This window comes from Panthera uncia, assembly GCF_023721935.1.
Source record: "Panthera uncia isolate 11264 chromosome B2 unlocalized genomic scaffold, Puncia_PCG_1.0 HiC_scaffold_25, whole genome shotgun sequence".
In the NCBI taxonomy this organism is placed as follows: domain Eukaryota; kingdom Metazoa; phylum Chordata; class Mammalia; order Carnivora; family Felidae; genus Panthera; species Panthera uncia.
This window is the reverse complement of record NW_026057581.1, coordinates 7,998,570-8,021,801: the sequence shown is the minus strand read 5'-3', so window position 1 is coordinate 8,021,801 and position 23,232 is coordinate 7,998,570. Positions and strand designations below refer to the sequence as shown.

At 39.7% G+C, this 23,232-nt stretch overlaps 1 protein-coding gene across 1 annotated transcript in view; it reads left to right on the top strand.

Moving 5' to 3' along the window:
* The window catches only part of CDKAL1 (CDK5 regulatory subunit associated protein 1 like 1), a 537,841-nt gene that overhangs the window by 168,873 nt on the left and 345,736 nt on the right, over positions 1 to 23,232 (top strand). The window contains exon 6 of the mRNA XM_049654971.1: positions 7,952 to 8,048. Coding sequence (XP_049510928.1) covers positions 7,952 to 8,048 — 97 coding nt within the window. The remainder of the gene's footprint in view (positions 1 to 7,951; positions 8,049 to 23,232) is intronic.

Below are 23,232 nucleotides of genomic sequence, written 5' to 3'. Positions count from 1 at the left end.
CTCTTTTCACTGTCACTTTTTTAAGGTCTTCTCATATACTGATAGACTCTTGAGATTGCTTTCTTTCTTTTTCCATTTTCTTCTTTCTTTTGTTTCTTTCCTCTGTCCAAGGGTATTACCGTCTAAAGTGTTTGCTATGAAGAGTGTCAGGATATTGATCTTAGGGGAGGTGAACTAACTACAGATTTGCTTTTCATTTTATGAAATAAATTCTCCATAATAGGACTACATCTGCTGTGACTTTAGGTTACTTTCTGTGTTGGTCCTTTTGAGGAAGGAGTGTCTTACTTTAATTAGCTTAACAAGAAGGAAATGATTGATTTGAATGGTAACTGCTGTGTAAGTCTTAAATGCAGTTTTAAAGGTGGTGAAGTATCATGTATATAGTGGTCAGATTTTCTGAGCTTCACTCCTCTTTTTCTTGGATCTCGAAGTTACAAGGTACAAATATCATTGAACCTTAAACTTCGTAATGTAGGGGAGGAAAAAAGAAACAACCTTTGTGTGTACTTTCTTATGTTCATCCACTGGGGCTTGGGAATCAATCTGATAAAAGATGGATTAACAGGGGGAAAAAACCAAATTTAGGTATGCAGGGGTAGTTCATGAGGACACGTGACCTAAGGAGGAGGTTGCAATTTGGAGATTGTATGCCATTTTAACAAAGGGGTAAGAGTAGAGAGGAGCTGAGATGAAGGAGAAAGGGTTTGGGGTTCCTTGGGGAGAGGGAATTTATGGTAAGGTGATTAGAAATACGTGGGAAATGAGGGTTGTTTAGTAGCGTTGGTTATGCAGATATGAGATGGTTTGAGTTGTCTCTGGAGTGGTTCTCTTCCTGATACTGGAGAGGGTGATGCCTTCACACATGGAGATTTATGTTCTTCATTTAACCTAATTGTTGGGGGGTTGGGCTCTTTTCCTGAGCCTGCTATTTCTTTTTCCTTTTTTCTTTTTTAAGTTTATATATTTTTAGAGAGAGAGAGAGTGAGAGTGTGCATCAGTGGGGGAGAGGCAGAGAGGAGGAGAGACAGAATCCCAAGGAGGCTCTGCACCGTCAGCACAGAGCCCGATGTGGGGCTTGAACCCTGAGATCATGACCTGAGCCCAAATCAAGAGACATATGCTTAACTGACTGCACCATCCCGGTGCCCCCTGAGCCTGCTGTTTCTTAATTGCTTTTTGCTCAAAATAATCTTCTTGTCAAAGTGCTGCATTTTGCGGTGGCATATTCTGGCCCTCTTCAATGACTAAAGAAAGTTCTGGGTGACTTGTAGCATTGTACCAGATTTTAGGAGGCTTACTTAACCTTTATTTGAGCCTGCATTAACTTCTTCCTGTTTGAACTCAGAACACTAATATTCTTTTGAAGTAATTCATCAAAAATCCTAGTATTAAGGTATGTTTTTATAACATATACAACATGTTAGTATAGTACTACATGTGTATGATTTATATACGACTGTATATATTTATGTATCTGGGTTATCACCCTCTTTTTTATGCTGGTGAGTTCTTCGATTAAAAGTTTTGGTGGCCACTTGATATCCGACGAGCCTCTAAGCATATACTGCACACACATTTCATTAACGAATTTGTGAACATCATATATATATCAAGTGAGGCTGTTGATGGTCATCATTTATTCCAGAGGTTTCATAGATCCATTGTGTAACAGTTAGAAGTGGCGGTGGGTGAATTGAGTAGACAAGCTAGAAATGACATGTTGAGAGGTAAGAGCCAACACCAAAGGAAGAGAAGAATCCATCTGTGTGGCTTCCCGAGATTATTTATCACTGGGCCACACGGCCTTAAGATCTTGGTAACCCTTGGCTACCGACATCATTATGTTGAAGCAAAGGGCAGTGATGGATGACTGTCAGTTCTGTCTTTACCTTGGGCAAGCTATTTCATCTTTCTGAGCCTCTGTTTTCTCTTTTATAAAATGAAATCACAGGGCTAGAAAGTTTGGGGTGTCTCTTACAGATGTGAAATTCTCTGTCTGCAGTGCTGAAGGCAGTCAACTGCGGGCACAGTTGGAGTGACCATATTTTGCACAATAGGAAATGCAGACGTGCCATACAAATATTTTAGAAACATTTCCTTTGGAGTGGTTACCTATTTTTTTGACCATACATGGTTTGGGATGTAGGCCAGTGTAGGGGATGAGGCTTCAGGAGGTGAAAGAAGGCAAATTTGGGTGAATAAGTGGGAGCTAATTAACGGGCAAAGACAAGTGTTCGGTGATTAAAAAGGCAGACTTGATGGGGTTTATCAATCTTGAAAATAACCATCCAAATGTGTATTCAAATATGTAACTGGGGATAGATACCTGCAGACATTCAAGTCCAGAGTAACTGGGGTTTCGTCTCATGATCGCGAGACTCAATGTTATTTTAACTAAACCTAGTTACGTCACCTGGAAAGCCAGCTTGACATGACATACATTTCCATTGCTCGAAAACTGAAGCCCCAATTCTGTAAGACAATTAAGCATCCCTACTATCTGGTTTCTAAAGCTAGTGGGTTAAAAGTTGTATCCAAAGCACTAAAAGCTACAGGTTTTTTTCTCTCATTCAGAACTTCAGCATCAGGACTCTTGGGCAGGATAACAGTAAGTCAGTCAACAGCAAGTCCATTCTCCCAGTTGTTTTTCCAAAAATTGTAGAATTATTCCTAATACATCTTGTTCTCTTGCATTCAGTCCGTCAGCAAAATCCGCTACCTGTACCCGGAAGAGTGCCCAGGTTCCACCCACTTTTCACAACCTCCGCTGCTACCTCCAAGAACATGTCTGCCCGGTCTCCTTCCACCTCTGTCCCCTCATGGTTTACTCTCAGCAGAGCACTCAGAGTGATCTTTGTAAAGCGTGTGCCAGAACAAAGCACCCCTCTCCTCCTTCCTCGACTGCTTGTTCCAAAATTTACAAGAGGCATCATGGTTGTTGAAGTATATCATGCACACAGATCCTTATTTGCTGAGATATTTTTATGTTTCACATGGCTACATGTCTAACTATAAATACTTGAAATAGGTGTTCCCTTAAGTATTTGCAGAGAATACTCAACATGCAGAGACTGAAGACTGTGCTTGCTTTGTACAGAAACAGATTGATTTGACTCTCTTTGTAGTGCTGTTGTGTGGAAGTTTTTATGAGTATATCCATGTGCATTTAGAAAGGTGAAAGATCATGGGGCACCTGGGTAGCTCAGTCGGTTAAGCATCCGATTTGGCTCAGGTCATGATCTCACGGGTTTGAGCCCCATGTCGGGCTCTGTGCTGCAGATTCTGTGTTTCCATCCCTCCCTCTCTCTTCTGTCAAAAATAAATAAACATTTAAAAAAAGTGAAAAAAAAAGAAATGTAAAAGATCAGATATATATCTAAGAAATACTTTTTCATGAAAGAGAACTTGGGTTGAAGACCGAGTCATTATTAGGAGGAGTATTATATCGATTAAGCATCACATCGAAGGGGAGATGGGCGTAATAGGAAAAAAGAACACGGAGAGAGAAGCAGCATTTCCTCCCTGCCTGCTTCTTGTGCAGAACTGTGTTTTTCTTGATTTTATTTCTTGAGTGTATTACTCTGCCATGAGATCGTTCACAAAAAACAGAAAAACAGGAACTGTCGAATACTGTTTCTACTTGGAGGACATTCGGTACATTATAATCCCCATAAATTTCTGTGTGGTTTTAATCAAGAAATGTTTGGTCTAATTTTTATTACACGATCGAAACCCAAGTTGGATTTCTATTCTGAGATCTGGTGTGCAAGGAACAGGGGATCTTGGGTGCCCATCTGAGCTCCAGCACCAACTCAACGTGTGAACATTGGGCTTCAGTTACTGCATCTTCTTGACTCTCAGTTTTCTCATTTGCGAAATAAAGCAAATGATATTATGTGATCTTTATTTTTTACGATTTCTGTGAATTTTAAGGTTCTGAACAAATTATCTCTTGTGTATTTAGTAGTTGACAGAAAAGAGGGAAAGGTTCTTTATGTTTTCTGCATCACTCTAGTGCTGTAGTCAAGGATATGTCTCTAATTTTAGAAGTGTGTTTCAGGAAAATAAGGATGATTATAGTGAATTAGTTTTACATGTAATTTTTATTTTAATTAACATTTCAAGGCTATCTAAAATGAAAACATGGAAATTCATGCTACCTTAAACTTTCTTAAGGTATTATTGTTACCAAAGTTCATATTTTGAAGGATAAAAGGTTTTAGAAATGTGTCTGTGCTGAGTACTTTCTAAAGAAATTGTTTTATGGGCTTTTATTAACCGGAACAAAGCTCACTAAACAAAAAGAACAGGATGTAAGAAGGGAATGTTTAGAACAAGAGGACTCAGAGAAATTGTGTTCAAGCCTTTGCTGCTTTATTTGGTCACATATAAAATGAGGCATTAACATTCCATAACGGGGCTGTGATTTTTGCTTTGATTCTAATTCTGGTCTACCCTAGCATTTTAAGTCCAAATTCAATAAAAGCATGAAATAATATTCTAAATAAATCACTTGTTCAAGCATCTCTGTTTTGAACTTTTCCTCTTAATTTTCTGGTGTTGTGCTTACTCCGTGAAAATCAGCCTTGGACTGTTTTATGACCTGGTTTAGTGTTTATAATGTCACTGGAACATTTTCCCTGGATTGTTGTACATATTGGCTGTACGGTTTTCAAATGTTACGGAGCTAACTGCATAATGGTTAACCTGATGAAGTGCCGTGGGAATGCCGTGTAAGTGCTGATCCTGATGATTATTGTTAAAGTATAGGTGTTGGTGGTGATGTTACCTCCTTTTTGTTTTCCACACTAGTATTTTTATCCTGTGGAAATGTTTCTATAGCTCTAAAGAGCCTTAAAGTTTTGTACTCAACCAGATTGTCTCCACACCTTTCGGGACTATTCTATCCAGGGTTACCAACTGTCACATTAGCTTCATTCCCAGCTGGCTGACTTGAACGTCTGGAAACCTGATAGGCATTCGTGGAACCTCAGATTAAGTGTGTCCTGTGTGAATTTGTTGCGTTCTGTTCCAGTACTCAGCCAGCTGCTTCTTTGGGCCAAATCTGACCTGCTTCCTATTTTTATAAATGAAGCTTTATTGGAACAGACACACACACACACACACACACACACACACACACACGTAATGTTATATATGATTGCTTTTAGATTAAGGTGGCAGAGTTGAGACTCTTCCAACAGAGACCTGTGAGTAGAAAAGTCTAGGGTATTTACTCTCTAGCTCTTTATATAAGATGTTTGCTGATCCCTCTTAGACTCAAAACCTTGGCATCACTTTGGATTCCTCCTTGGGTTTTCCCAATATATTTAAGAGGAAAACCCATCTCCTTTCCTTTGATCTTTCTTTTTTCAGATCTTTCACCTGCATTCAGGTCCTCACATCCTTTAGCCTAGAGTATTAAATTTCCCCACCTCTTGGCTCCTTCTCCCCTTATGTTTCATTTTATGTCTTGCCATCAGCGTGATGTTCCTAAGATTTGGTGCCACTCTTTGTCTGCTCTGCCACCAGAACACTTCCCCATTCCCACTAACTTCAATAGAAACTCCCCAGCCTCTCTCTTAAGGTTCCTTCCATAATATAAGCTTTGCCAGTCTCCCTCATACAGGAATTCTGTAGTGTAACACTTTCCTCTGACGGTCTTGTCTTCGTCCATGCGGGAACAACCGCCTTGGGCTCTGTCTCCATTTTCCACCTTCTCCTCCTACCGTCTGCCCTAAAAACCCCCTCAAGTTTGTTTGGAAGTGTTTACTGTATGTTTCTGTCTGCATATTCCTTTTCCCTCCCTGATACATATATGTATAGCCTGTGCCTCTTTCTTCACTAGTGGCATTTTATTTGATGCTGTGTTGTTGATGTCCTTTTACGTCTCATCCGTTATAAACCAGAAGCTTGTTGAGTGCAAAGTGCATGTGTTCCCTTAAACTCTCAACGTCATGTCTTAGGCGTGCTTAATAATTAAGTAATTGAGTCACATTATAGGAGGCAGGCCTTCTAATTTGAATGTAATTATTGGTGACCTCACAGACTCCCTTGGATGTTTGCAGTGATTCTGGGTGTTAGAGGGAATTCTTGAGGAAACCAGATGTCACTTCCTCATGTAGATTGTTAATGTAAATGGAAAGATTTTTTTCGTCTGATAAGGTATTTCACATTTACCGCAAGAAAACTGTTTGCGGTGATGTGTATGGTGCTGATAAACACAAGTAGAAGCAGCAGGCAGACCCAGGCAGGAATTCTCATGGATGTGGTAAGCAATCTACCAAACTCAGATTTTTTTGATTCTGTTAACACGTTCCCCCCAGCCCCACCCCCAGGATTCCAAGAGGAAGAATTATACCAAAGCACTCTAATAAGTTATTGAAGTGAAACTCTTACAGATGATGTTAGAATAGTCTTTTACACTCTGCTTATCCGTTCATTCAGTCATTCCCTGCATTCCTCCCGGAAGGTTTTGATGTGGCTGTCAATTCCAGATAGCTGGTTCTGTTAATCCCAGGGTTTTTTGGGGGGCCTCCTGTTCTGAGTTTGTTCTCTGGAAAAAGTTGAGAAAAACAAAACAATGTGCCAGGTGTAGAGACTTTTCACTTCACAGTGGTATGTTCCCGAAACTGGGCTGCTGATACCCTTAACTTCCTCAAATGGTTTTTAGAAACAGAGATTGCCAGGGGGCGGCCAGGAAGACAGTTTGGTGTATAAAGCGTAGTACCCAAGCATGTGGCAAAAAGGAAAAAAAAAAAAAAAAAAAAAAAAAAAGGAACAAAGCATCACTATATTCCAAAACCCACACACTTGAAAAAGAATTAAAGACTTGAAAATGTAATTTTAATTGGGCAAAGGACATGCATAGTTTCTAGGAAAAGATACCCGCTTTGCTGGGTTCACCACTGTTTTCCACTGTTTTCTAGCACATAGTCAGTGTTTGCTGTATACACACATGTGAGATAAATGAGTAACACAGATGCATAAAATATATCCCAACCTTCTTCTAAGTAAAGAAATGCTTCATAACTGGAAATGTATACCTTTGAATCAGCATTTCTACTCTCTGGAATTTATTCTAGGGAAATAATTAGCATAGATTTCACATTTATGTTTCCATAATCGTGGAACACTTTCTCAAATATTCAAAGATGTCTATCTGTCCATCCACATGTATATGTACATATGTTGTTAGCATAAGTTAGCATAAGCACTTAAGCTTATGCATAAGTCTCCAGGGAACAAAACTGGGAGATATATGAATTCCCAGGATAGAAAGGGTATTATACCTTCTATTTCTTTAACTTTTGTTTGATTTTTTTAAAAGTATATTTTATTTTTATACTGATCAAAAGACTGAGAAGTTATAGAATGAGTTTTAGGTACATTTTCATTAGTAATTAAAATAACTTATTTGAATGGCTAACTTGTCTATCTAGAAAGTGTGTTTTTTTAAGTTTGTTAATTTTTAGAGAGAGGGAGGGAGGGAGAACAAACGGGGGAGGGGCAGAGAGAAGAGACAGAATCCTAAGCAGCCAGAGCCCAATGTGAGGTTCAGACTCACGGACCGTGAGATCATGACCTGAACCGAGATTAAGAGTCAGAAGCTCAACTGACCACGCCGCCCAGGGGCCCCTAGAAAGTGTGGTTTGTAAGAGTGCTTTATATCCTTGAGAATTCTGTGGAAGTACATTTTTTGGTTTTGTATTGGGACGGTAATGAAAGACATTATCAGGTTGGAGTGCTGTTGTGTCCTTTAATGGTGTGATTAATGGATGCACAGTTCAGAAGTCTTACAGTGTTTTCTTGCAGCGGTTGTAAGAAAATCCAGCTTCTTGGTAGAATGGCTTCTTATGATTTGGAGAACTTATATGCACTTACATCAGTTTCCAAGGGTATACTTGTGAGCAAAAGAACGACACTGTTTTTCTCTTCATCTTTCTAGAAAAGCTCAAGAGGAGAACAAGAAAATTGTGCTAGCTGGATGTGTTCCTCAAGCCCAGCCTCGGCAGGACTACCTTAAAGGACTGAGTATCATCGGGGTAAGCTTGTACCTGACGGGGAGGACAGAAAATCCTAGGTTGTTGAAACACGTGATAGGCCCACATTTGATTTGCTCTTTCTGTGTTATTGACAAGCTCTGTTATGCATCTGACTATCTGTCAACACTCTTCCCCTGTTGCCGCTGAAATTTTGTCATGTCTGTGTAACTTTTTCACCTTAGCACAAAAGAATGTTCCAGATTTTCTTGTTGAAAACACCAAACATTACGAAGCCATAGGATGGGATTTAGGTCCATTACTAACCCCTGGCCTTTGTCTGCCTGTCCCGTGCTGCGTTTTGCCATGGTGTACGTATCATTGTACTTTTCCCATCCCACGGACCCATGTGTCATCCCTCCAGCACACGGATGCCTTTTTCTGGAACGCCCCACTTCTGGTCCCTCTCACATCATGACTGCAACATGATTCGTTCCGTTCAGCCTCCTCTGACCCCTGCGCGGCCTTCCGCAATCCTGTGCCTCAGTTCCTGGGTTGCAGCTCACTGTGCGGTTACCTGTCATCTGCTCTCTCATCGCAGCATTCCACAGAGTTGTGATTTTACCTTGACTCTGAGAATTTTTTGATTAAGGCCACCTTTCTACTTAAATCATTAACATTACAGGACAGCTTTTCAGTCTTTTTTAAAACTCTAACCATGTTACTCCAGCCTTTCCCATGATGCCTGACATACAGTAGGCACTCAATAAGTGCTTGGTGACCAGCTGAAGGAAAGAATCTTCCTACTGTATTTTGGTCATTGGCATGCCTTCTTCCCTGTGGGGCACTTAGCATTGTGAAGTCAGGACACTTCCTGTCTGTTCCCTCTCTCATTCTTTGTGGCCATCACTGTTCACAAAAGGCCCAAAGGTAGCTGGCCTTCAGTCGGTATTTGTGACCACATGGTGGTGCTTCGTCCTCCTCACCACCCTCCAAGGGCTGTACTCAACCTGCTCAGCAATCTTCTTTTAAAGTAGGCTTTGTTGATTTTTTAAAGAAATATAAAAATTCAGTATGCGCATAAAAAAATCACATGAATAATTGGCACCTGGAATGAGGTTTATTGGATTTTTATTTATTTTATATACTGCTGACAAGTTTTGTTTTCTTTTAAGATTTTATTTTTTTAAGTAATCTCCATACCAATGTGGGGCTCGAGCTTATAACCCCGAGATTAAGAGCCGCACGCTCCGCCAGCTGAGCCAGCCAGGCGCCCCGTTATCGACAACTTGTTATAGTGTGTTCTCAGTGTAATGAACTTGTTTTCTGCTGTCGAGTCCTTGCCCCACTAGCAAATTTAATAATCTGTGAGCAAACATTCTCGTGTTAAACAGAACCTGAATGTTTGAGAAGTTTAGTTTGTTTTCACCATTTGTCTGTTTACTTTATGATTTCTCCTGGTTTAAGGGATGAAATGAATATGGACTCCCAAGTTATGTTTTCAGGTCAGACTAACTTTCTCCATAAACATAGTCCTGCTGTGTTAGGGAAATAGGAAACTCGTTAGAATTCGGATTCAGAGATGGAACGTGGCAAAAACATAGGATTCCTCTTAGATTTCACCTCAAAGAATTCAGTTATCGGAATAGCATAATTTCTTTAGTATGACAAAGCCTCTTCTCTGTGTACAGTTTGGTACCATTTTCCTGAACTCCGCTGTGTGCAGTGATGGGCTCAGAATATGGTAGGAGGTAGGGGGGATTCTAAGGGAGGATGCCCGGTGCCAGCAATGGGGAAGATTATCTCAGGGGTGATATTGTCTCATGGCTTTGGCGACTAATGTCTCCCTCCTCCCCATTTAGTCCAGTATCTTTTGCGTTCTGTTTCCTAATCGCGTTTAATTACCACAGAAGTTCTTAAGACTTATTTATTTTGCTCCTTTATGAGAATGGAGAAATAAGGTCACACGTTTTAAAAAGGGAATACAAGGAATATTCATAATTCCATCCCTGAAACACAGTAAGTATAACTTTGCTTATCCCCTTCACTTTTTTCCCCTCATTGTGTCCCTCGTCTGTTTCTTTTTAATGTAAGCTCTATGCCCAACGTGGGACTTGAACTCATGACCCCGAGATCAAAAATTGCATGCTCTACCGACTGAGCCAGCCAGGCACCCCACCTTTAGACTCGTGCACATTTGACTTACTGTAATCTCCAAACCATTTTTATCCTTATGTCTCCATGAGCTTTTAAACCATTTTAAATCTTGTGCTCTCTTCGGTATTACATGTACTAAACCACTTTAAATCTTGCATTAGCACTCTATTGAAGGATATGCCATCATTTACTTAACTAGTCTTGTTGGATATAAGGGTTTTCTAATTTTTAAGAAGCATACATCATATATCGATGTCCACAGAGGGCTTTTTATTTTAATTGCAAGTCAGTATATTGTGAGAAGTTTCCGAAAGTGGATTCACACTATTAGTGACACTGTTTGAGTTGTAAGTTAATTGTGTCTTCAGTAGTTACTGTTCCAATGAAACTATGAGATTCGATTACTCTTTGTAAACATCATTTTTAGAGCAGTTGTTAAATGGCAGCATGTATATAACATGTATCATAACTGACTGTATATAAAAACCTTGTCCATAAACTGAGGGTTGATGGTGGGAGGGAGGGAGAGGAGGGTGGGTGATGGGTATTGAGGAGGGCACCTTTTGGGATGAGCACTGGGTGTTGTATGGAAACCAATTTGACACTAAATGTCATATATTGAAAACAAAATTAAAATAAAATTAAAAAAAAAAACAAACCTTGTCCATAGAACCTAAACTTTAAAAAATCTGGAGTAGGAAACCAAAATCATCTATAACTGGTGTTTGAAAAGACCTGTTTCTGAAGATAATTGTTAGAATTGCTACAAAAATGGAATCCTTCTGAGATAGAGTGAGTTTCACTGAAATAAAGAAATGAATTAATTGATTTATACTAAGAAAAAAATTCTAAGTATAAAAAAACATGAAGATGTTTAAGTTCATTGAGTCAATAGGAAACTAGTTTTTGAGGGTGTTTGGGATTGTATTGCTCAGTTGATTTACAGACCGAACAAAAACTGATATTCCTTAACAAAATTCCCCTCACAGAATATCTGTGATGGAAGGGCTTTAATAGAAGGGGAAGAAAGAAGCCTTGTAACTGCAGTAGGTGTCTTTGCCGTCTGCTAGGATTTGTCTGTGTCACCACGCAATACAGGGAAGACGTGTTGATTCTTTCGACCAAGTGATTGAAATAAAAAGCTGCCTTTAGGTGGGGATCAGTGGGTAGCAAGCTACTTACTGTACACCTGAATTAAAAGGGCACGTTATCCTCGTGTTTGCAAGTACTCATGGAGTAAGCAGTTAGGAAGATACGTAATATTTAAAAAGGATATTACTACTGTTGTAACGTGTGAATTTCCATCCGTATCACCCTTTAGAGATGGCGCATTTAATTTGTTTTCATTCTCAGAGATAGCAATGTAGTGAGGGCACTTAGTTATCAGTTGTTTGACCCCTGAGTGTTTTATTGTCATCTCTCCTACTGTCTCCTGAAGCGATCTAGTTGTAGTTAATATTATTTGTGTGGTGGTGAATGAAGAGAAGATAACAGAAGATATCAAAACCTACCAACCTCTGGGTCCATAAGAATGGATTTCAGTGGAAGTAACCTCTAAACTGATCTCATTCTGGAGCACAAAAATGTCTAATTTTTTTACATTGGGAGAGGAGAGAGAATAGATTTGAAAACATACATGTCTTAGATAAAAAAGTCTTTTTTTTTTTTGTAACCAAAACTTGTTTCATAGCATGATTAAATGAAATGTATATTTTATATCTAGAATATATGTATTTACAGGTAACCAGTATGGAATCAGGATCTTTTTAATAACATTTTACCTGACAGTGAAAAATTTTCTGTCCCCTGGGGGGGAATAGTTATGGTTAGCCCATCCACCTTGGAATGAGTTTTCATGCAGTGCCCCTCTTGTGATACCTACTGAATGCTCCTTTCCTTCTCTTCAGCTCATGTATTGTCAGGAAAGTTTCTTTTAGATTAGTCAAGCAGAAAGTAGACTGTGCTCTGTTAAAATCTGGTAAAAAAAAAAAAAAAAAAAAAAAAAAAAAGAGCAGACTTCAGGATTCCAGGATTTTCAAATCGCAGGGGCCGCCCCATCATTTTTCTCCAGCAGGTACTTACTGAGAGCCTATTATGTGGCAGCACCTGGAACAGGTATGCCGCCACATGTACGATTATCAAAGATCACTTCCCTCTTGGAGCCTACGTTTCAGTTCTTGGATAACTGGTGTGAGCCTAGAATGTCTCTTCCCCAAGAGAATGTGGTGGGATGGGTTCCTAAGACCATAGGGAGATTGATTAGTCGGGAACCTCTTGGTAAGGCTCAGGCGTACTTTGAGAAATATACTTTGTGTCCGTTAGTTAGAAGTTGTGTTAAGAATAGGTACATGAAACAATATTTGCTTGAGTTCTTCTTCAGGCAGTGTTATCTCTCCATTATTGCAGTTATTATTTATAGGCGTGACGTTTATTAGGAGGGTTGGTTTTGAAATTTTTAGGAGGGAGCATGTTTACAGAACTGTACATTTTGTGTTGATTTTCCGTGCTAATTAATAAACAAGGACTGCATTTGAACGTGGTGTTGATTCATTAGGCTTATCTTTGTAGTTGTATACTATCTCTAGAAATCCTCAATAAAATGTGCATTTTAGGTTATCACATTTGGAAACATGCAGTTCATAGCAGGATATATAACTTGATGTTGAAAATTTGTAAATGACAAAACTTCCTGATTTGCCAGCTGTGAGCCTCGCAGGCAGGTGCACACTTTTCTTTGGATAGCTGAACAAAAATGTTGTTCAGCACAGGTGTCCACTTATCTCAGGGACTATTAACCAGGTTGATTTGCAGTGGTTTAAACATCTTTTCAGTCAGCCTGCCCTAATACTGAAAAGTCAAACAGCACGATGAATATTTCCAATGTGGACACTTTAATTTTGAAAATTACGTGTATAAATACAGCAGCATTTGAAAGAGACTCTATCTGAGAATATTTCTGTCCTATATCTTATTGCAAAAGGTAGATGAATTCATGGAGTGGAGCAAAGTGTCACGGTAATAGCGGCATTGATACCGAGGGCAAAGCGTGAGAAATTGTGTCCTTCTGGTTTGTCTCTGCTTCAAAGATGTATTTCATCTTGTTATATTGCTTTTTTTTTTTTTAACTTTAATTATTGAAAAGGCAGGATCATACCAGAATGACATGTAAATTTAAAAGGCCATTCGTGTTTGTGCCTTTGTTTTCATTTCTTTTGTGGCCTCTTGTAGTTTTTCCTGTATGTGTGTATATTCTTGGGTCGTTCACATATTTTAAGAAAGTAGCACATATTAGTAGTTAAGAGTGTGGATTCAGGAGCTAGATTGCACAGATTCATATCCCTGATGCACCACTTACTTATTAGCTATGTGGCTTTGTACAAGTGATTTCACCTCTCTGTGCTTCAGTTTCCTCCCCTGTAGACGGGAGGTAATAATAGAACCTAACTGTGAGTTTTGTCAGGGTTAAACCTGTTAATACGTGTAATGTGGTGAGCACGGTGCCTGGCACTTGGTAAATGCTCTGTCTGTATTAGCTTTATTATTATTATTTCTTTAAATTTTTTTTTTTTTTAATTCACTTAACTAATAGAGTCAACATCGAGCAACATACGCTGTGCCTGGAACAAGAACTCTTTGCTAGAGATACAGAGCCGAATGAAATGTCTTTCCCCTGAAACCCGTGAAATCTGAAGAGAGGCGCAAATAATCATGATGAATACGCAGAGGCGATAAAGTCCCCTGTGGGGACGCACGATGGATGGAGTCGTCCTACACTTGGGCCTCAAAGCCAAGAGTAGTGATTGGATGGAGAGAGGAGAACAGGCTTTTAGCAGAAGCCACAACGCATCTGAAGAAGAGCATGTGGGCTTACGGGTGCCTGGAAGGCAGGGGACTAGCAGGAAGTGTAATTCAGAGAGGGTAGTTTGGAGGAATGCAGATGAGGAATAAAGAGGGCCCCGTGAAGGTGGAGAGAATGGCTTGCATTGCACGAAGTGCTCAAGTGAGACCCAGCAGGACCGGGGGGAAAGACTGAGCAGTAGGAGAGCCTGGAAGAAGTGGCACTTACTATAACGAAGCGGTGTAATTGAGTGGTTGTTTCTCTATGCCCTGTACTGGCTCTTTGTTCATTATCTTCTTGTATGTTATTTATACTGGCCCTTTTTCTTGCTTTCAGACCGATTCATTGAGGCATAATTAACATATAGTGAAATTTATCTTTGATGAAGTGTGACAAACGTACTCTGTTGTGTAAGCACGATCACAGTTAAGAAACAACATTTCCATCGCACCAGAAAGTTCCCTGTGTCCTCTTGTCGTCAACCCCCGACCCCGCAACCTAACACACATACCCACGGTCCTTGGCAACCGTGGTTCTGATTTGTCTTACAGTTTTGCCATTTTCAGAACGTCCTAGAAATGGAATTACATGTTACTTTGTTTCTTGCTTTTTTCACTTAGTGTAATGCCTTCGGTATTCATCCCTGTTGCTGTGATTATTACTAGTCCGTTAGTGTTTGTTACGTAGGATTTTTTCACTTTATGGATGCACAGTTCATCTGCTCACCAGTGGAGGCAATTTGTGTTGTTTACAGTTCTGGGCTATTAAATAAAGCTTCTGTGAGCATTCATGCACGGATCTGCGTGTGGCACTGTTTGCACCCTCTCGGGTAAATACCCAGAATGGTATTGCCTAGTCATATGGTAAACATCTGCTCAGCCTTTCCAGAAACTACCAGAGTATTTTCCAAAACTGCTGTACCCTTTCGTTCTGTAGCAGCAGTTGACTTGCTTCGCATCCTGACCAAATGTTGGCATTGCCGGCTTACAGTCTTAGCAGTTGTACTGGGTGAGCTGTGGTAGCTAATTGCGGTTTTAATTTGCTTCTCTCTGTTGAGTGATGATGTTCAGCATATTTTCATGTGATTATTTGCCATCGCTGTATCTTTGGTAAAGTGTTGAAACCTTTTACCACCTGCCCCTCTTTTTTGGTGACCTTGAGTTAGGAAACTATTTCTTAGGATGCCTGGGTAGGCACACGCATACTCACATGTGCACACACACGGACACACACAGGCACACACGGGCACACACAGACATGGACACAACTGTTTCTTAGGACTGAAAGAAAAGAAATTGATAAATTGGATTTTATCAAAAGTAAGTACTCTTGCTTCTCAGAAGATGTTGTTAAGGAAATGAAAAGGCAGGCCACAGACTGGAAGAAAATATCTGCAAATACACGCTCTCCTAAACAGTTTGTATCTAGAATATGTAAAGGACTTCTACAACTGAACAGTAGGAAATCTCTTAACATGGGGGAAAGATTTGTCTTTTTATCACTTTTCATTGCCTTTAAAAGTTTTGATATAGTAGAAACTTGAAAATTTGGGTGGGAGTAGTGATGAGTGGATAAGGAGGTTTGAAACTTAAAATGTATATTCCCGGGATCTCAGAATAGGTCTGATAAAGTATGTATTTCTGTCTCTTTTAAACCCCTTCTTTTAAAGTAAGAAAGGGATTTATTCAGCTTTTTAGTTTATTTGCAGTTTACTCTGATGGACCCTCCTTAGGGCCAGGGACTTTGTTTATTATTATTTTAGATTTTTGGGTATTTTACATTACTTTCAGTGCTTATTAGTATAGCATCTAGTGAACGTTAAATACAAGGTATGCATTTAACTCGATTTTTTTCTGTATTGTTCTCTTTTTCCTGCAGCATTTATCTTTAAATGTTTCTCGTCCCGTTTTATGCTCTCTTATTGGCCTCTTAATTAGTGCATTAGTTTTGTATGCCACATGACAAATGACCACAAAACTGCTTAACACGACGTGTGCTTACTATTTTATAGTCCTGGAGATTGGAAGTTGGACATGGATTTTACTGGACTAAAATCAGGGTGTTGATACGGCTGCATTGTTTTCTGGAGGCCCTGCAGGAGACTCCTTTTCCTTGCCTTTTGCAAGGACTTGTGACTGGTGGCCCATTCTTCCGTGGTTCAAGCCAGTAGTGACTTCTCTCCCTTACCTTTTTATCATTGCCTTTCTCTCTATCCCAGAAGGGGAAGACTCTCACCTTTGAAGGACTCCTGTGAAGAGATTGGGCCCATATTAGGTAATGCATGTTAGTCTCACCCTGTCAAGATCCTTAATCTCATCACATCTGCAAAGTCTCTTTTCCAGGGAAGGTAACGTTCATAGGTTCTGGGGCTTAGGAGGTAGACATCTCAAGAGGCCAGTATCCTGCCGATGACACATATACCATTATTTATTACCTGCTGTTTTACATCTCTGATGTGTACTTGTGTTTTGGTTCTATTATTGCCCTCTTTTTAACTTTAGTGTCACTTTAAAAGTAATTTTTTACTTCGTACTATTGTCCAAAATAACGTGTCTCTATACAGTTGTGTTTTTAGCATGTTGGGTTTTGTCATAATTGCAGAAAGAGTTGTTTTTTTCCACCAAAGAAAGCTTTAGGGGTATTTTCATTGGATTTAAGAGGAAGAAGTTTCTGGTACTGATACTAATTTTGCTTGGCATCCATCTAGCCTGGCCTTATCTGTCTGTTAGTAGTTTTTATGTCTTACTGAGTGTTAGTCACTCACTGGTACCATTCAGGTGGAAAATACGCTTTTAGTGATGTGTGGAATGTGCTGCCATATCAACTTCTGATGAAAGGACTATTTCTGCCATCGGGGAGAAATTTTTCTCAATGAAGAGATGAAAGAAGATGAAACTGTGCCGGAAAATGAGAAGGTTTTGTTGAAAAAGTTAAACCACACGTAGTATCCAGCATTCTTTGCTGTATCTCATTAGCAAATTTGTTCATAGGCTTGTGAATTCAGTGATCTTTCTAGTAGGGTTAGTTTAGTGACTACTATGGACTTCCCCACATTTCAGAGGTTTGGACATTGAGCTGTCTTGCAAAACCATGGATAGAGGTAGGGACTTTCCCTTCACAACTTGGAGAAAACTTTTGGGAGAAAAATGCCTTTTGTTTTTGTTTTTGTTTTTGTTTTTTTTTTTTCAAGAGAGAAGTCCATATTGGCCTTTAACCTATCAGATGCTGATTATTGAATCAGACTCCCCTTATGGTAAAAGTGAGAAGTTTTTTATAGTATAGTTCTTAACAGAGAAAGAAAGGCTTTTTTTCTTTTTCTTTTTTTCTTTTTTTCTTTTTCTTTTTCTTTTTCTTGTTCTTTTTTTTTCTTTTTCTTTTTCTTTTTCTTTTTCTTTTCCTTTTCCTTTTCCTTGTTCTTTCTTTTCCTTTTCCTTTTCCTTTTCCTTTTCCTTTTTCTTTTTTTTTAAAGGTTGATAGGGTGTATAGGTGATTTTGAAGTTTTGGTCTGGTATTGGTATTTTTAATTAGAATGGTAATGACAGGACAGGTTGTCCTAGTTTATTTACATACAATCAATTAAAGGAGACAATGAGAGAATTCCTTTGGATCTGTGTGAATATGTACCTATAATGTATTCACCTTTTTTCTGAAAGGATTTGAGGTGCCTCGGGATGAAGTCTAGAAATAGTAAAGCCCCAGCCAGATCCGTGCAAGTATAAAAGCACTCACACCAAGTAATAGAGAAATATGGGTACATTTTCAATAGAATTAGCCTCAGTGCTGCTGTTGAAGGGGTTCTCTTGACCCCACAGTGCCGTCCTTGTGCAAGCAGAGTGGGATCTGGACAGCATAGCATTTGGTACAGCGTTTCACCGGGCCTCCCCCACCCAACTATCTGACCGCCTCCCCTGTCGCTCTGCCCCTCACTCACCGCCATTTCTGTCTCTGCCCTGGAGGTTCACGTTGATGCTCCTGTCATATGGTTCAGGTCCCAGGATTAGTGCTGCCTGTTGAGATGTTTACTGGACCACCGTGGCAGAATTGCCCTTTCTACCTCCTGCCACTTCCATATTTTATTTTCTTCGTGGTATCTGTCATGACAAGAAATGAACATTTTCAGTTGTTGAACGTGTTTTGCCCCCCTCCCCCTCCCCATTAGAATGTAAGGCCCACGAAGCAGGGACTTTGTATTTTCCACCATCGTGTCCCCAGTTGCTAGACAGTGCTTTGTGTTTAGCTGGTGCTTAATAGATACTTGTGAAGTGAGTGCATGCATGCCAGTGGTGATTTGTGGGCAGAGGTTGGGGGAATAGTTGTTACCGGGGTCTCTTGAAAGTCCAAGTTCAGTCAGGTGGCATTCTGTGATCCTTTAGTGATGGCCTCCACGTGTATAGGAAAAGGAACAGTCATGAAACGTACCACCCACGTCCCGTGTGCCACTCCCGGATGAGATCTGCCAAAAACACCTGGCCAGGCTTTTGCCGGGTACCCTTGTGCCTTGGCTCCTTTAGCCTCCGAAATAACAGTAGTACCTCCTGCCTAGGAATGTCTGAGGATTAAATGTGCTAGAGCATGTGACGTGTTAGCGCAGAGCCTGGGACGTGGTAATTGCTCAAGAAATGTTAGCTGTCACTGTGCCGTTACTAGTCATTAACGTACCTTGTGGCTCGTTGTTCGGGCAAAAGCTGCTAGGGCAAGAGCCGCTGACCTCCAGACGGTATCAGCCTGCTCCCTGACGGGACTTTTTTTAAGCCTGGTTGGCAGAACTGGATCTGAGGTGTGTCGCGAATTGCCGCAGGTTGGGTGGCTGGCCGAGCCACACTCTAAACCTGCGCTTTCTGGTGTGACCTGCCAATAGCTGCATCTGACCGTTGGAGTCAATTCACGTTGAAAGCTGGTCGGTCACAGTAGCCACACTTCAAGTACGCAGTGACTACAGGGGGCCGTTGGCTGCCACGTTGGGTGGCACAACATAGAAACGCTTCCGTCGGTGTAGAGAGGTCTGTTGGACAGCACCGCTCTAAACGAAGAGCACTTTGATTGCTTTAGGTGACTTTGTGTAAGTTTGTTTCTTCCGTGTGTGTTTAGTTATAAATTTGGAGTAGTTCGTAATAGCTGAATAAAATATTTTGACGGATTTCTTTTAAAAGTTCTGCAGCAGAGTGACTCGTTAATGTTATTTATGAATTGTTTGTTCACTAACTCCTTTCTTCATTGTCGACAACATATGGAGTCAGTAATAGAACATACTGCATGCCTTTTTTTTTTTCCTGTATATTTATAACTAAGTGCCTGAAGGACACGAGATACTGTTTTATTTATTTTATTTGAATTATATGCCAGAAACTAAGCTCTTGTGTATTCAGGGCTACAATTTATAGTATTAATTAAGAACAGCTTTCCTTTTCTCTCCAGAATGAATTCAATATATTCTTCATTACCCTACGTGGATCTTGAGTTTGTTCTCTCGTAATTGTTTTTTCTTCTCTTCCTGCCTCCCACGTGTTGGTGGTTTTTGTTTTGTTTTGTTTTTTTTTTTTTGGCCTTCTAACTCCCCTCTCCCATTTAACTGCTTCCCCCCAACCCCCGTCTCTTCTCTCCCTTCCTTCTCTGCTTCCCCTTCTTTCTTTTTGTCCCACCACTTCCTCCAGTATCCACCTCACTAGAAATGGAAGCAACACAATATTTTCTTTAAATCGCTCACTGAACTTTCTCCCTGCGTGTTTGTAATCAAGTGCTGTTTTTATTTTCTTAATGTTTGGTAGACGCTTTTTCAAGTTCTAAAGGCCCTCCACGCACCTAGTGATTAAATTATGTGTAGGGAACATTGATTTTTCTGCCATAAAGCAAATGGAATTAAGTCCTTCTTTGAAAAGATGAGACAATAGGGGTGCCTGGGTGGTTCAGTCGGTTAAGCATCCGACTTCGGCTCAGCTCACGATCTTGCTCCTTGTGAGTTCGAGCCCTGCGTCCTGCTCTGTGCTGACAGCTCAGAGCCTGGAGCCTGCTTCACATTCCGTCCCCATCTCTCTGCCCCACCCCGGCGCGCTTTCATTCTCCCTCTCTCTCTCTCTCTCTCTCTCAGTATAAAATAAAACATAAAAATCAGATAATATATTTTCAGCTGTGTACATACATTCGATTAATTCTGTGTGACTATCAGCATAAACAAAAATTCTCTTTATTCAACATATACATACGCACACACATATATTTTAAACTTTTATTTTGACATAGTTTCACACTGACAGGAAAATTGCAAACAAAAGGAATTACCATATACCCTTTACCCAGATTCTGCAAATGTTAATATTTTAATAAATTTGCTTATAATTATCTTTTTTAAAAAAAAGTATATATACATTTCTTCCTGATTCTTTGAGAGTAAGATGTAGACGTGATGCCTCTTTACTTCTGAATACCCGTATATTTAAAAAATGAGAATATTTTCGTACACTCTTAGAGTATAATTATAAAAATCAGGAAATTAACATTGGTACACTGTAGGCTTATGTGAAGACCGTATTCAGCTCTTGCTGGTTGTCCCAGTAATGTCCTCGATAGGAAAAGAAAAAGCCCCATATTTGAAGTTGCATTCAATTCTCAGGTTTCTTTAAGCCTCCTTTAATTGGGAATATATATCCTCAATTTTTCCTTGAGGTTCATGACCTTGGTATTAGAACGTTTGACTGCTGTCAGCCTGTATTATTATTATTATTGTAATAACAGCCTTTTTGAGATACAATGGACACAGCATACAGTGCTGTCATGAAGCATGTATAATTTAATGATTTTTAATATATTCAGAAGTATGCCACAATCCACCAGAGTCAATTTTAGAATATTTTCAGCACTCCAAAAAGAAACCCAGCCCTCCCTGGCAGCTTCTCTCATTTCTTTTACTGCCGTTCACAGGCATTCAGTGATCTACTTTGTCTCTGAAGATTGTCCTATTCTGGCCAGTTCATATACATGGAGTCGTACAGTATTTGACTAATTTGGTCTGGCTTTGGATTGGCATAATGTTGTAGCATATAGTATTCCTCTCTTTATCCATGGGGGGGGGGGATGTATTCCAAGACCCCCAGTGCATACAGAAACTGTGGATTGCCCTGAGCCCTATATATACAGTGTTTTTTTTTCCCCCTATACATACATAGTTATGCTAAAGCATAGTTTATAAATTAGGGACAGTAAGAGATGAGCAACAATTACTATTGCTAAAACAGAACAGTTATAGTCCTATGCTATAATAAAAGCATAATGTGATGTAATGTATTGCGTAATCTCATGCGTGAATGTGATCTCTTTCTCACACTATCTTAATGTACTGTACTCATCCTTCTCATTGTGATGATGTGAGATGATAACATGCCTACGTGACGGGAATGACATGTGCACCGTGACGTAGGATTAGGCTGCTGCTGACTTTCTGATGATATGTCAGAGGGAAGGTCATCTGCTTCTGGATTGCAGGTAAATGAAACCGTGGAAGGTGAAACTCCTGGTAAAGTGGGGACTACTGTCTATTATGTTCCCCTTTACGGTTTAATGATATTTCATTGTATGGATGTTTACCCTTTTGTTGATGTCTTCGTCAGCTGATGAAACTTGAGTTGGTTCCACCTTTTGCTTATTAGGAATAATGCTGCTTTAAACATTTGTGTACTAGTTTTTGTGTAGGCATGTATCTTCATTTCTCTTGGGTGTATACTAAGGACTGGAATCCTGTTGCAACTCTGTTTAACTATTTGAGGCTCTGCCTATTTTCCAAAACGGGTGCACCCTTTTACCACATTCCCACTAGCAATGTAGAAATGTAGAAACGTTCCAATCTCTCTGTATCTTCGCCTACACTTGTTATTGTCTGCCCTTTTGATTATGGCCGTCCTAGTGGGTATGGAGTAGTATCTCATTATTATAAAGTATATATAACATTAAATTTACTCCTTTAAGTATTTGTTTTTTTCGTTGTTGAGTTGCAGGAGCTCCTTATATATTTTAGATACAAATCTAAATCCTATCGTGTTTATGATTTGCAAAAATGTTCTCCCATTTTCTGTGTTGTCTTGTTACATTCTTGATGGTGTCCTTTAATGTACCAAGAGGTTATAATTTCGTTTTATCTTTTTTCTTTTGTCATTCATGGTTTTGGTATAACGTCTAAGATACCAGCGTCCAACCTAAGGTTCACCTACGTTTACGGCTATGTTTTCTTTTAAGAATATTACAGTTTTATCTTACCCTCAACTTTTTAATGTTTTAACTGCTTCTTCTACAGATTATTCTGACTCTCTTTCGCAGTCCATGTGCTTCCGAGCTGGGTGCAGTGGTCCCTTTGAGCGATTAGGTCTCCACCTGCGTAGGAAAGCTTCTGTGTTTTAATTCCACCATTGGATCATCTCATCTTGCATTACTTTTATTCTCTCTCTTGTATCCTCATCTGATACCTTGTTCATTCACCCACATTCACTGGGAAATTTGACCAGCTCGTGTCTCCTCTTCTTTCTATCCATCTGTCTGTAGAGTAGTCTCTATTTGCTGTCACTGTTTTTTTAGTTATGATTCATTACTGCTGAGCTCACTGCTTCCCCTAAGTTCATCGATTCCCTCATTGTTAAATCAGGCATACGCATTCCAGTCTTTATGTTAACTCACTATCTTCGTACCATTTGACCCTACTGGCTGCTTTCCTCTTCTTTGAACTCTGATATTTTGACTTTGATCACATTCTGTAAGGAAGCCACATGAATTCTCTTCATAAAACCAGAACCTGGTGGTTCCAGCAAGGCAGGTTTGTTTGGGACTAAAGATCCAACAGAGATTTACTTTGCCTTTGGCAATTTCTCAATAATTATTGCTACTCCTACCACTGTGCTGGGCTGAGTGGTCAGAAGCAGAATCAAGTTCAGGTGTGTTCTCGCAAGTCTTTCCTTATTTCCTGTAAGACACTGAGGCCAATGGAATATTCAAAAGAGGGTTGCCATTGCACTTTTATTAAAGTCTTTTTAGAAGGTTCTTATCTCATTTGAGTTCACTGCAGCATCTTTGTATAATAGTGAAAGAAATAACGTAAGGGTCCATCAGTTGGGGAATGAATGAATGCATTATGATAGATCTCTACATGAGATACTAGGCAGCTAGTAACATAAATGAAGTGGACCTTATGTATTGATGATGTATAGAGGCAGGATTGTTATTTTCACTCTCATCTATCTGTGTACCTATTTATCTCAAAATTTATAAGGAAAA